The sequence below is a fragment of the Monodelphis domestica genome, chromosome 1, assembly GCF_027887165.1.
Source record: "Monodelphis domestica isolate mMonDom1 chromosome 1, mMonDom1.pri, whole genome shotgun sequence".
Taxonomy (NCBI): Eukaryota; Metazoa; Chordata; class Mammalia; order Didelphimorphia; family Didelphidae; genus Monodelphis; species Monodelphis domestica.
The window spans coordinates 419,998,496-420,013,004 of record NC_077227.1 but is presented as its reverse complement, the minus strand read 5'-3'; the positions used below and the strand labels follow the sequence as shown (position 1 = coordinate 420,013,004).

At 37.1% G+C, this 14,509-nt stretch overlaps 1 protein-coding gene across 5 annotated transcripts in view; it reads left to right on the top strand.

The window, feature by feature from the left end:
* Nucleotides 1-14,509, top strand: part of CDK5RAP2 (CDK5 regulatory subunit associated protein 2) — a 176,403-nt gene that overhangs the window by 126,363 nt on the left and 35,531 nt on the right. For 4 of the 5 annotated variants that reach the window (XM_007474549.3, XM_007474552.3, XM_007474551.3 and 1 more), the window contains 4 exons: nt 177-408; nt 1,308-1,439; nt 8,402-8,981; nt 11,774-12,006. In XM_007474549.3, coding sequence (XP_007474611.2) covers nt 177-408; nt 1,308-1,439; nt 8,402-8,981; nt 11,774-12,006 — 1,177 coding nt within the window. The remainder of the gene's footprint in view (nt 1-176; nt 409-1,307; nt 1,440-8,401; nt 8,982-11,773; nt 12,007-14,509) is intronic. The other variant, XM_007474550.3, reaches the window with a different exon arrangement.

Below are 14,509 nucleotides of genomic sequence, written 5' to 3'. Positions count from 1 at the left end.
TTAGAGAATAAATTCCATGAAAGCAGAGATTCTGCTTTCTCTTTGCTTAATAATGCCTCTTAATACCTAATTGGAATAGTACTGGGTATACAATGGTTGTTTCATAAATGTTGACTGACAAAAGGAAGTGCTTTTAACAAGTGTGTGTAAAATTTTACAATTTTTTTTTTTTTTAGAGCACTAAGAAATCCCGTTTACCCATTCTATTAAAACCATCTAGATCATTAGGAAGTATAAACTTAAACTCTGCTCCCCAGGAGACAGTGCTTTATCTACAGAACCAGGTAGCTGAGCTACATGGAGAACTCAAGGAATGTAAAATTCGAGACAAACATCTTCAACAAAAGTTATCTTTGACTGAAGCTCTGATTGAAGAGAAGCCAGTGCAAGACAAACTCTTGCTGAATGGTAAAATGAAAAAGAAAAATGTGTTTTAGAAAGCTAGGCAAATAACTGATAGAACTGCTTGAAATGTCAGCCGTGTTGTTTAGAATTATAATAAGTTCACTTATAAATTCTATGAATTGCAGTGATTAATCTTGATTCTTGCTTCTCATATGGTACAGAAAAGCATTTGCTAAGGGAAAACAATCTATTATTTTAATTTTCTTTGGAATTCTATAAAGGGTGGAATTGGTTTAGGGTCACACTAGCATTGAAACTGAGGTCACTAAAATAGATGCCTTTTGGTGGGGAACTGAATATCTCTGGAAGCTAATCTGACTTGGGTCTAATCCACTTCCAGCTAGCTCCTTGTGGGCTCCAAGAACCTATAGTTTAGTATGGTCTGAAGTGTGGTCTCTAGGATTAAACTGTCCTGGTATTCTGCTCAATCCCCAGAAGTAGACTAGATTCTAACTGAGGAGAACAGAGCCAATGAAAATCTATGGTGCCACTTAGTGACATCAGGTGCCCACTGGGGGTTTTGGTCCTTTGGCCATGAAACTGCCCCTTCTTGATTTTGAGAGATTATGTGACCCAGAGGAAGTGCTAGTTATGCACATTTCAGTCAAGAAATCCACTTAGAAGATTTCTCTTTTTATAGGAACAGTGGTCTTGACCCTGTAGAATTCATTTCCACTGCTTTTTTTTAAAAAACAGGGACTTAAACCATTGGAGACAAGCTGAAGTATATTTATGCTTTTTATTTTTTGTTATGGCAGTTCTGTAGATTAATTTTGTCTTATAAATTGCATCTTGCATCCCCAGCGTTTTCATTTTCCCCATTGTATCTTTGTGTTCTTTTCCATTGCTTGGCTTGGTTTCAGTTTTTTAGTTTTATTTTTTCATTTTGTGGATTTCTTTAGCTGAGCCCTCATCGAAAGCAGTTTGCCAGGAGAGCGAGGTGGAATTAAAGGATCCTGAAGGTGATGCCGGTGGGAAGGAGGAAAAAGAGCAGGAGGAGGAGATGGAGGAGGAGGATCAGAGAAAGAGTCCAGGTAGTTTGTGATTAGAAAATGAGAATGGCAATGTTGTAGCTGTAGCTTGAACATTGCTAAGAGCAGGCTGTAAAATTGATGAAGAGGACAGAATTGTGTAAAGATTTAACCTGAAATTGGGACTTATGAAATCTTAGTTTTATCCTCTTTGCTGAGCCTCATGTTCTGTATTTGTAAAATTCTAGGAATGTTGACTGTATAATTTTCATGGGCCTTTCAGCTTTACCATTCTAACACTAGGTGATCATCACTAATGGCCTTTATAACTCTAAGTCTTTCACTTTCTCTGGACCTCACTTTCCCTTTCTTTAATTGGGGGGTGGTGGTTGGGCTAGATGATGTCGAATATCACAAGTCTTTTAAAATTATTTCTGTCTGGGCTTTACATATACTGGTGGCTTAAAAAAAAGAGGAGGGAGTATATTTTTGGATATAATTAATTCCCTTTCAGCCATAATATTTTTGTGATTCTTTTTTTTAAACGGATATTGTCCGTTGCAATCTAATTTAACTAGGACATACTTTAGTTAGTAAGAAACAGTTGTCCCTAGAAATCCCATGTTAGTCTCTAGAGAAAACCATTTTCAGGAGTGTCACAAGAATTTTTAAACACAGATCCTCATACGAATGGGTTGGGTGTTATATTCCTTGTGCCAAAAACTTTTTTGGGCTTCTTTTTGATTTAGGAAATTCAGTGTTCCCCAGGAGAAACTTCTATGGAGCTCTGGGTTTGGACGGAGAAGCCAGAAAATGAAATTGGTCCTTTATCTGAATTGTGGGAAGGCATTTGACAGGGTTTAAACTTAACTGAAGCATTGGTTAGAATGTAAATGATGCTGATAAAAGGACAGCATGTGATTTCACATGCTTTATTGGTATTTGCAAGAAGGCTTAATGACTTCTTGCTTCTTGCTTATAGAATACTGAATAAATGTTTGCTGTATCATGAAGCAGGAGGTTCCAAATAAATGCCTAGGTATCCATGTGCACAAGCACATCCATACATATACACAAACATATATAGGCACAAATGTATGCAGCTTTTATTTCTGTGTGGCTAAAGACAAAATATCAGGTAAGTGTTACCTCTTAGAGATACATAACTGTTTGTGAATTATGCTTTAGTTTGCCTCATAATTTAGTATGCCTCATAATTGTTTAAAAAAGAGCTATGGAATTACCTACTACTTTTGGGCCTCTACATTATTTGCTGCTATGAGAAGAATTGTGGTGGCAAGAGCATTGGCCTTGGTTCAAGTCCTTGCCTTGTGACATCTATGTGGTGTTTGTAAAGTTATTCTTCTTCCCTGGACTTCAGTTTTCTCTTTTGTAGAAGGATATGAGTAGACCAGGTGATTTTTACTGTTGCTGTTGCTGTTGTTGTTCAGTCATTTCAGTCCTATATGACTCTTCATAACTATATTTGTGGTTTTCTTGGCAAAGATACTAAAATAGTTTGTCATTTCCTTCTCCACCTCATTTTTACATATGAGAAAAATGAAGCAAATGGAGTTAAGTGATTTACCCAGAGTCACAAATCTAATAAGTGTCTGAGGTCAGATTTGAACTCAGGAAGATAAGTTTTCCTGACTCCAAGCCTGGAACTCTAGCCACCATACCACCTAGCTACCCTGTACTTTTTTTACCATACTTTCTATCTGTGGTCCTGTAAATACAGATAAAATCTTAGCAAAATTAATACAGGAATAACCTTGTTTTATGCCATTAATTGGTTTCATGGAAATAGCATTACAGAGGGCATTTAGTTCTATATAAATGATCAATTGACTGAATTATATTGTGGTGGAATTTACCATAAATTTACAACTTTGCCACATGAGCCAGCATAGTATTGTAGGATGTTGGTCTGGGCAACCTTGTAGAATGTGGAGATATTTTTATAAACAAGTGAAGTGTGACAGTTTCTTCTCTTCAGTTGAATGACTCACAGAAACCATAGCTTGTTGTGAGTCAGCTACAAAAAGCCTCTCCTGTCAAAGGGTTGCACAGGTTGCAGTGGGTAGTAATAACCTGGCACCCGCCAAATTCAATGGCCTTTTTTTTTTTTAAAGCCTTTGTCCTTCTTGGCCTCTCTGCAGCGTTCTTGACCTCTCCCTTCTATAAACTCTTTCCTCTGTTTTCATGATATTGCCTTCCCATTTCTCCTGGTATCTATTAGCCATCACTCCCTTTTTGTCATCTTTGCTGAATCATCATACATATTGTCCTATACCCTGTTTGTGTGTGTGCCCTATGGCTGTCTTCTTCTTCTACCTTCTCTTGAACCTCTTTAGCCCTCAGACATTTAGTTATTACTCCATGCGGATGAATCTCAGTTCTGAATATCCAGCTCCAATCTAGTTTACCAACTACTTTTTGGACATCCCATTGGCATGTCCTGTAGTCATCTCAGATTCAGCAGAACTAATTTCCACTCTCTCCCTTCTGCAATTCTTCCTTCTTCCTCATTTCTCTGTTTTAATGGAATCCCTGTTCTAGTTTCCTGGCTTCAAAATTTTGTAGTTATCTTCAACTTTTCATTCTCCCTCATCCCTCATCCCCATTCTGTTTCAAGTCTTGTCAAGTATTCTTCTATAATATGTCTCATCCATTTATTTCTACAGAGGCACCATTATTGGGTGCCTTGGGCCCTCATTACCTCTATAGACTCTCAGTTCTCTTTATTTGCATCAAGGATTTTTCTTCTTCAATTCATCCTCTACTCAACTACAAGCTAGGTGTTACAGTGGATGGAACATTAAATGTAGAGTCTGGAAGAGCTGAATTCAAATGTGACCTCATACTTACTAGCTTTGTGACTGGGAAAATCACTTACCCCCCTGCCTCAGTTTCCTCATCTGTAAAATGGGAATAATTATAGCACCTGTCTCCCAAAGGTTGTTGTGAAGATCAAATAATTGAGATCATAAAGCACTTTGTAAACCATAAAGTGGTATAGAAATGCTTATTGTTGTTATTCCCAAAGCTTGGATCTGACCATTGTAATGGGGAAATTTAGGCCTCTGTGAGAGGGTTATAATATAGTAATGGTTACAAATGTGGCTACAAGATTTATATAATATTTAACAATGGCCGCCAAGGAATTTACTTATGAAATTCCTAAAATGAAACACTCAAGTCAGAATGAGGTTTATGGAGGTTTAATCACACTGGGAGTAGGGAAAAGGTTAGGGAGAGAAGGAGAGAAGAGAAAAGGGAAAGAGGCTACTCAACCTCTGACCAAGGCAGGGGGAGTTTTAGGCCCAAAGGCCCAGGTGGAAAGAATCAGTCCTTAACTCACGTGACCGATCTGAAGGAAAGCTGTCTGCGGGCGTCCTCCCTCTCCAAGCTCCTAACACCAACTGCCCTAGCTCTCTACACCGGAAGTTCCGCGAATCTCAGAGGCTGTTCCCTACCTCCCTTCCTGTGTCTCACAAATCCAATGGTTGGCTCTAGCTTGGCTTAGGACAGCCCAGGTGGGCAGTTAGTTATTTCTGATTTGTCATTGACTAGCGCATGCCCGTGTAGTGTGGGTGTGCACAATTTTTGGGTGCTAGACCAAGATGGAGACTTTTAAAATTCACACCATGCTACACTTTTATTCAAAAGGGGCCCTTCTTGCTTCTGGTTTCAAACACAAACATTTCTGTTTGACTTATAAAGTCCTTCACACCCTGGCTTCAGCATATATATTTCGAGGCTTATTGCAAGATATTCCCTTTTATGCACTCTCGTATTCCGGACAAACTGGCCTGCTTGCTATACCTTACACATGACATTCCATCTTCTCTCTCCCTGTGTCTCCTGCCTATATTTATTACACTTCCTTTCCTTCCTCACTTCTGCCTTGGAGAATTCCAGGTTTCTTTCAAAGTTTAGCTAAGTGTTCATTCCTACAAGAACACTATCTTGGTTTCCCCTGAAATGACAAAATTATATTTTACACTCTTATATGTACCTTTGTTTCTCCTGCTAGAACAATTGCCTCTTGAGGTTAGGTATTGTTTTGCTTTTGGCCTTTTATCTATCTGCAACATTTAAAACATTATCAGGCACTTAGTAGATGCTTAAGTGATACTGTTTGAATGAATGAAAAGAGTCCTCTTTTGGGATTTGGAGACCTGGGTTCAAGTTTAAGGTCTGGCATTTTACTAGCCATGTATCCTTGGACATATCACTTCTTAAGTTCAAGTTTTCTCTTCTATAAAATAAGCAGTTTGGACTTATGTGATCTCTAAAGTCCCTTAAAACCCTAAGATTAAAAAAAATCCTTTCTGTCTTAAGTAACAGATCTCAAAACAGAAGGGCAAAGACAAGGCAAATGGGGTTAAGTGACTTGCCTATGGTCACACTGCTAGGAAGTGTCTGAGGCCAGGTTTGAACCAGGTCCTCCTGACTCCAGTCAGGCCTGGCACTCTATCCACTGTGCCACCTATCTGTCCCAAGATTTATAATTCTAATTGCTTTCCTTGCTTCATGTGACAGCTACTTACTAAAATGAGAGAATCTGATTTGGGGGTTTACAGTAATGTAATCAGGGGTAGGATTGCTAGGATTTTTGTTTCTTTTCTCCTGACTGCAGTTAGCAAAATGACCTTCATATCTTTTATCCCTTATTACTTGAAGTATATTAACCACCTAAACCAAAGTGCACATAAATTCCTCCTCCAGTTGGGCACTGTGTCAAAATTTCTACCACTATGGAACTTTGGCCATGCCATCTCACTTCTCAGATTCTCCATTTCTTCTGTTGAAAAACTGGGCAGCAGGTCTAAGTGCTACTTAAAATCTCTTCTTCCTGAAATAAAATTCTCCATTGTATTCATTCAATTTTCAACTAAGTAGATGAAAGAGAACTGGTGCTATAATCTTCCTTCCCTTTTTCCTTTCCTCTGTTCCTCCCTCTCTTCTAACTGCCATGTGCCAGGTATTATGTATATAGGAAACACAGAGTCAAAAGTGAAACAATACTGTATGTTTCACAAAAGTGAAACAATACAGTACAATACTGTACTATTTTGAATTTACATGTACAGAGGTACCCATTAGGCTCATTCACTAATGATGGCCTGACTGGGCATGATCCCCATTCCTACAGACTAGCATTGTTTTCATTTTTAATATTTTGACAGTATTTGATAAGACAAAACTCACAAAAACAAATATGTATGCAGGTAATATTTGTGATAATTAAGATATATTCATAAAATATTAATTTTTAAATTTCCTAGTGACTTTAATCAAGGCCAAGAGATTTTTCTAAATAGTTACTCCTGTGAAGAGAAATGCATTGAAATCACCACCATCTTGATTTTTTTAGGTGCAGACATATTACTAAGGGACTAAAATTTAACACGTTATTCATGTTCAGAGAGATATTTTACATTTCTTTATGGGTAGCAAGTTGGGTTTGTAAGACCACACTTTCATAGGAAGTTTATTTTCCTGTAATTATTTGTATGTAGGTCACCCCATCATTAGGTGAGAGATGTGACTTTGGTTATATGTATGGCCTTGTATTCTGAAAACCAGAATTTCTAATGTTTTAGTTAACTTGAAAGCTAATTTAGAATAATTTTCCTCTAGATTTATTATTAATAATAGAGATTTGAACTGGATATATGATTTCTATGATGTAAGACTACCAGTGCATTGCTACCTTCTCTCAAATTATAACCTTTTTTTTTAAAAAAACAAACAAACAAAAAACCTTCCATCTTAGAATTGATACTGAGTATTGGTTTCAAGGCAGAAGAGTGGTAAGGGCTAGGCAATGGGGGTTAAGTGACTTGCCCAGGGTCACATAGCTAGGAAGTGTGTGAACCCAGATTTGAACCCCAGACCTCCTGCCTCCAGGCCTAGTGCTTTATCTATTTGAGCCAGCTAACTGCCCCTGAAAATTATAGTCTTAGCAAGTTACCTAGGACATTAATTTTTATTAAATTTTAAATTTTTTATTACATTTCTTGGCCTGGGTCACATAATTAGTATATGTCAGAAGTAGGACTTGAACCCATGTCTTTCTGATTCCCAATCTGGCTCTCTGTGCACTATACCATATTGTCATGGTGTCAATAATAATGATAATAAAGTAAAAAAGAAGTTGCATGTAAAAATATAGTTGTGTACAAATATTTGGATAGATGCATACATAGTATGTACATTTAGCCATGTTATCACACAAATTATTCTTATTTAGGCAAAAGTGAGCTCTTAGATAAAAATAGATGATTATTTAGCCCATTCTAATAATATAGTCGATTATTTTTTAGTTCCCTGGTAATTTAAACTTATAATGTAAATTACTTTATTTTTGCCTCATTTTCTTTATACTGCTAACAATATTATTATTATTAACTACCACAATAATAATAGTTCTCATTTCTGTAGTTTTGTAGTTTGCAGAGTATTTTTTTTACAACAACCCTATGAGATATATAGTGCTAGCAGTGCAATTCACATCTTAAAGATGAAGAAATTGAATTTAAGAAAAATGATGTCTTCTTTTTAGTCTTTTAGCCAATAAATAGCACCAGGATTTAAGGCCTGGTTTTCTGATTTGATAAGCCAAGTCTACTTTTGATGAGTCTTTCTTGCTTCTGAGATATGTGAAAATGCTTTGTAAATTGTCAAATGCTATACAGATGTAACCTTGTGGGTAGAATATTGACTATGTGGATGGTCTTTTTGAAACTCTTGAAGGTAGACTAAGCACATACAAACGTCTGATATTTAGATTACCTCTGAGGAGTGCTTGTTGATAGTGGTCACATTCTAGAACCACATCCTGAGGATCATGGTAGGACCTCCTTCCAGGACTATTGTTATGTTTCTGGGAAACTGGATAAAATCTTGTCCTGACCAAAAGAAAAGTGTGTTAAAATAGACGCTATATCAAGATCCTGCTCATTCTAGTGATTCTGAAAACAACAGATACTAATGTAAAAGCATTTAATTTTCAGAACTTGAAACTCATCAGCTTAACAACCTTGACATCTTGCCCTCAAACAAAGAAAGTCATTGTGAAGATTTTGTAGATGAAACTTCAACAGCATCTTCTTCAAGTTCCAAGAATCTTTCTCTTAAAGTAAGTGTGAATGGGACAGATATTTCTGATGAATTTGAAAATGTGGATGATGCTGAACATTTAAAACAACGAATTAGAGATTTGAAAGCTGAACTTGAAGGATACCAGAAATTCAAATTTCAGTTGGAAGCTTCTCAACAGTCTCAGTGTAGTAAAGCTATTATCACAGTCATGTGTGGTACTGAAGGGGCTGAGGAAGGACAGACTATATCAAAGGGGGACACTAATGAAGAAGATGCGAAGACATTCTCTAGTTTACATCAAGTTCATTATGTAAAACACACCAAAATCCTTCATCCATTGACTTCAGAGTTGGCTGATGGAATAGTAGAAGACCTAAAGCAAAGGTTGGAGAAGCAGAAGTCTGAATTAAAGAGAGAACAGACTGTGAATATGAACCTTCTTGAGGAAATACTTACTCTTCAAAACAGACTCAGAGAATCATCCCCTACGAGGTAAGTGCTAGAATGGGTAGCCAGGGCTCGCTTTTCATTAGAGTACATTTCTGCTAGCTGCACACTGCAAATATACCATACCTAACATTATTACCAGGTTCTGAGAAAATAGAGTGGGAGGCAAAGGAATGTTAGTAGGAAATTAGTTCTATAGAGAAAGTGTTGTATAAACAGATGGACTGACAGTACAGTGGTGGGGTTCTAGGAATTTTAGATTTGATTATCTCTCAGGACCACAGTTGGTAGAGACTTGAGAAGCCAACAAAAATTTCCTCTACATTATAACTCCAAAGTGGTCAGGTAGCCATTTCTTGAAGACACTCATTGAAGAGGAATCTCCACTGTTTCCTGAGGGGTAGCTCAGGATAACTCTAAGCATTGGATAACTTTAAGCATTAGGAAATATTTCTTTATTTCAAGCTTAAATTTGGTTCTCTGCAACTTTTACTTATTCATCCAAGTTCTGCCCTCTGGGATAAAAAAGGAGAAAGATGAATCTTTTTTTTTTTTGTGGTAACTCTACAAATACTTGAAGACAGTTCTTCAGGAAAGACTTTTGTAGAGAACATGTCATTTGAGTATGACATTTATAGAGCAGAGTTTTGAATAGATTTTCCATATCCCAAGTGTTATGCCAGTAAAAATCTGCATTTACCCTCTCAGACCATGAATTGGCACTCATTTCTTGAGAAGATGAAATGTTGACTTAACTTCTATTAGGTTTCTATACCAGAAGAAGCTACTGAATTCTTGTTTAGCAATTCACTAAATATTAAACCCCTAGTATATTTGAGGCACTATTGTTCAAATACAAAAATGAAGACCAGTCCATATCTTCAAAGTGTTTACATTGTATTTATGATACAATACAATAGGTACACAGAGAACCAATACGGGATCATGTGAGAAGAGAAAGGGCACTGACAGCTACAGGAATTAGAAAAGTTTCTGTAAGCTGGGTAGCAGCTTGGATTGAGAGCCAGACCTGGAGATGGGGGGTCCTAGGTTCAAATCTGGCCTCAGACACTTCCCAGTTGTGTGACCCTGGGCAAGTCACTTAACCCCCATTGCCTATCCCTTCCCACTCTTCTGCCTTGGAACCAATACACAATATTGATTCCAAGATGGAAGGTAGGGGTTTAAAAAAAAAAATGAAGTGGCACTTGAGTTGAGCACTGAAAAATGTTGAGGAAGGAAAGAATGGGTGTTTTAGACCAAATGAGCAGAATATGAAATACCCCCCCCTCCCCCAAATGAGAATTTCCTTTTAAACAATGATTATTAGTGAGGTCTCTAAAAATGTTTATGGGAGAGATTTTCCTAGAACTTTGTCTTATTCAAGTCCTGTTTTGGTGAATGGAGCATAAAAGTTGTGGACCTACTACTGTGTGAATTATCTAAACTTTATACACCTGTGATGCTTACTAGAAGGTATTGGCCTTAGTATTTCTGGGCCAGCTCAAGTAATAGCCAGGAGAGAAGTATAAGCATTTTTCAGATGTGCTTCAAGGTCATTCTAGAAAGTTGAGTCACATTAAGAGTGGATCAATTGTTCTTCACAGATATTTTGTGGGCATAGGCATATTTAGTTTTATTCACTTTGATACACAGGGAATAGGATTGTTTGTAAAGCAGACCTTTCTTTGCTTGTCACTAATTTGTGATAACCTATTGTTAGGTTGATAGAGGCAGAATTGGATTTCCATGACTTCCCAAATTTACAGCTTTCAGAAAATAGCTTTTCTCCTGTTTATGTATATGTTAAATTGTTTCAAATATTACACTCTCACTTGTTCCCAGTGTCATTTGTGTGGAAAGATGACATGTGGCCCAAGGAAGCATTCGAATTCATTGCTTACATGGAGTACACATGAAATTTTCCATATTTGAGATTCTTCATATTCAGTTTTGTGGAAAACAGACCCTTATGCTACCATCTGAATAACTTTATACTGGGAGTATAGCAGTGATACAATCCCAGCTTTCAAGGAGTTTACATTCTAGTAGGAAGGAGAAGGTATGAACACAAATGGCCATAATACCAAATAGAAATATGACTAGTGCAGGAGAAAAGGCAATGTGAAGTCTGGGCAGGCCTCAATTGCTTTATCTGTAAAATTGAAATAATGATCCTTTATACTTTTGTCCAGTAGGCTTTAGCATATGCATACTCCTCTGCTCCCTGTATTGCTAGTGCTGAATAGGGGGAAAAGTGAAACTTCTTACTTTTCAATGCCTGCTTACAAGTACAGGGCTAAGACTCTGGTTTTTTCCCTTTTAGTTCTATAATTTTCACTGAAATTTATGGATTAGGTTCTAATTCCAGGAGGACTAGGCAATAAGACTTGGGAACCACTCTTTTGATAAGTATGTGGTTCTTAGCTGTGTGACCCTGGTCAAGTCACTTAATCCCAATTGCCTAGCCCTTACTGCTTTTCTCTCATAGGACCAATACTCAGTATCGATTCTAAGATAGAAGAAGGTACGGGCTAAAAAAAATTATATGGGATAGACTTTCTTCCCTTCTAATAATCTTTCTTTTAATAAAATAATCTGTGAAGTAGAAAAATATTGCAGGAAGTCCCTTTTTCCAGCATTTGTTAGCCATTTTGAAATGAAAAAAAGTGACCTTGTATAAATGCTTTAAAAAAATATGTATATATATATATATATATATATATTTGTACAGCTTCAGGCTTTTGAAAAATGTGCTCCATCATATTTTCAATTAGTGTTAAGGTCAAAAAATTCAATTTGAAAATGATATCAGATTTTTTCCCCCTTTTTACCAGATACGATTCATTAGTTCAGTCCCAAGCCAGGGAGCTCTCATCTCAACGGCAACAGATTAAAGACAGCCACAGCATCTGTGTCATTTATCGTCAGCATATGACCAACCTTATTAAAGCTTTTGAGGAGTTGCTGCAGGCCAGTGATGTTGATTACTATGTAGCTGAAGGCTTCCGGGAGCAGCTGAATCAAAGCATTCAGTTACTTGAGAAATTGGAAAAGATGTTTCTTAATGGTAAGTGGTAATATTTGCATTGTTTACTGTCTAAAACACATAAATATTTCAAGTGAGACTTTCTGAATGGTATATGTCCTGGGAGGGAGAGTGGATATGGAACAAATGGGCTTTTCCCTTCCCCTATTCTGACCTGATGTGGATCACAGCAGGGCTCATTTTGCACCATTTTCATTTAGGAAGACAGCCAACAATTGTTGCCTCATGGCAGATTGGGTCCTGTTGTTTGGAAACTATCATATAGCTACTTTTCTCTTTGTAGTGACTATGCCACTGGCCATATCTGTAAGCTATTCATTACACTCTGTTCTAAGAGCCCCTCAGACAGCTGCTTCAACAGAACCTCCTTGGTAAACAATGTATAGTTAGAATAAGTTTGAAGTCGAAGTGACCTGGCTTTAGATAGTTGGAAAGACTACTTTCCAAGCAAGAGCTGGGAGACCAAGATTCCAGGCCTGGCTCTGATTTTTGCTCACTCTGTGATCTTAGGTAAATTACTTTCTCTCTTTGGGGCTCAGTTCTTTAATAAAATGATAGACTTGGACTTAATGACTCTCAGAAGTACTTTCTGGCTCTGACATTTTGTGGTCTGTGGATGCTTAAGACTTGATTTTTTTTGCCAGGCTTTTTAGAATCTCATTTTACTCAGAATATAAATGCAGCTTGTGAATAGTTCAGGTAACTATAAACGACAAGTTTCTGTTTACTTTTCAGCTTGTCTTTTTGGATACATTTTTGGCAGGCTGGAGGTGCATGAGATACTTTTCCCATTCCTTTTCTTAGCCTGCTGTAACCCAATGGTGAGGGATACAAACCAATGGTGGTGAGAATTGCAGCCTCTCTTGTCATCATTCTTTGATTTGTAGGATCACCAATTTCATCAGTATGACATTTCCATTGACATAGATTGCACCCTGTTTCAGATTTAGCGTAGAGGGTCTTTGAGAGGTGCTGTTGCCAAAAAATCATAGAATTCATGGTTATAGATAAAGATTTAGGGCTAGAAGGGACTTCAGAGGCCATCTAGTTTAATTTTCTTATTTTATAGGTGAAGGATTGAGGATAAAGGAAAGTTACGCAAGATCACCTAAGTAGTGAGTAGCAGAGCTAGAATTAAACCTATGCCCCGGGGACTTGAAATCTCATGTTCTCTCAGTTGTATTATACTACCTCCTTCCTTTGGTGAACTTGATCATTATTCTTTCAGTTTATCTAGGCTATTTTTTAGAGAGCAGGCATATGATCCATCTTCAAGGCCTCTCCAGTTTGTTTTGAGACCTGCCTCTCTATTGGAAGAGCCTTTGAGTATCTAGAGCCACTTCTATTTATGTCATTATGTGGCACTGGAGTAAGAATTTAATGGGAGAATTTTTAGTGTAATAATAAAATGACTCAAGTTTATAAATTTTTCTTCTTACTATTCTGTACCTTTTCTTTTGCCCCCTCCCTTATTATGAACTCAAGCCCATTGAGATGGGATATGGGCTAAAAAAAGGTCCACTGATTCCAATCACACACATATCTCAAGATTCCCACTTATAAGAATCCATAGAAATCCTAAATCCTATTTTCTGTAGTTTTTTTTTCTGATCTCTTCATTGATGACTACCTGAATCTTGAAATTGCCTTGTGTTTATTTTGTATATATTTATTTGTGTAATTAGTACCTCCTCTGGGGCTACCCTCTAACTTACATCCATAAGTTGGATTCCTTTGAGTGACCATCCTCAGGTTTAAGGTATTCTGTTTGTTTGGTTCTGTACTCTTAAAATTAAGTGCACAAGCCCCCACTAATGCACTTACCTTTAATATTGAGGAGACACAATTACCTAAAAGCAAACACATTTACTAAGATAGCATCATGAAAACAATAGTACAAAACATTCCATTTGTAAACCTGGTACACATATTTTCCCAACCATACATGGTATAAGTAAGAAGAGTGGTATTAGAACAAAAACACACACTTAGGGAACACATTGGTCCAAGGCATCCCATACCTCTAGTACCATATGGAATGAATAACTTTTTTTCTTCTCATAGTTTCCTTATGTTCTTCTCCTTAGATGCAGTGTCTCTGCTGGGCAAGTTTCTCATCTTGGCTTTCTAGGTTCATTCCTCTCTTTTGTTTGTCTTCCAATGGTTAACTCTTGATGGCTAGGTCTTATTCCCTTCTTGACTCACAGAGATCACACTTTTCAAAGCTGTTTCCTGATGCTTGACTATGAGGTGTACTGTCTCCTATTGGTCAAGTAGTTCTGCTATAATTCATCATGACAATTAATGATGAGAAAGAAAGATAAATCTCCTTAATCCACAAGAAAGCAGAAATTCCCTCTAAAGGGCAGAATTCTTCCATAGTTGTCTCTCTTCTCTGCTTGACAGGGATTACTTTTCAAACTTCTAGTTTTTTTTTTAATTAAAAAAAATTTTTAAAGGGCTACTAATAGTATAGCATAGCAGATCTTTGGCCAGCCACTGACAATTTTCTGCCTAATTCCAT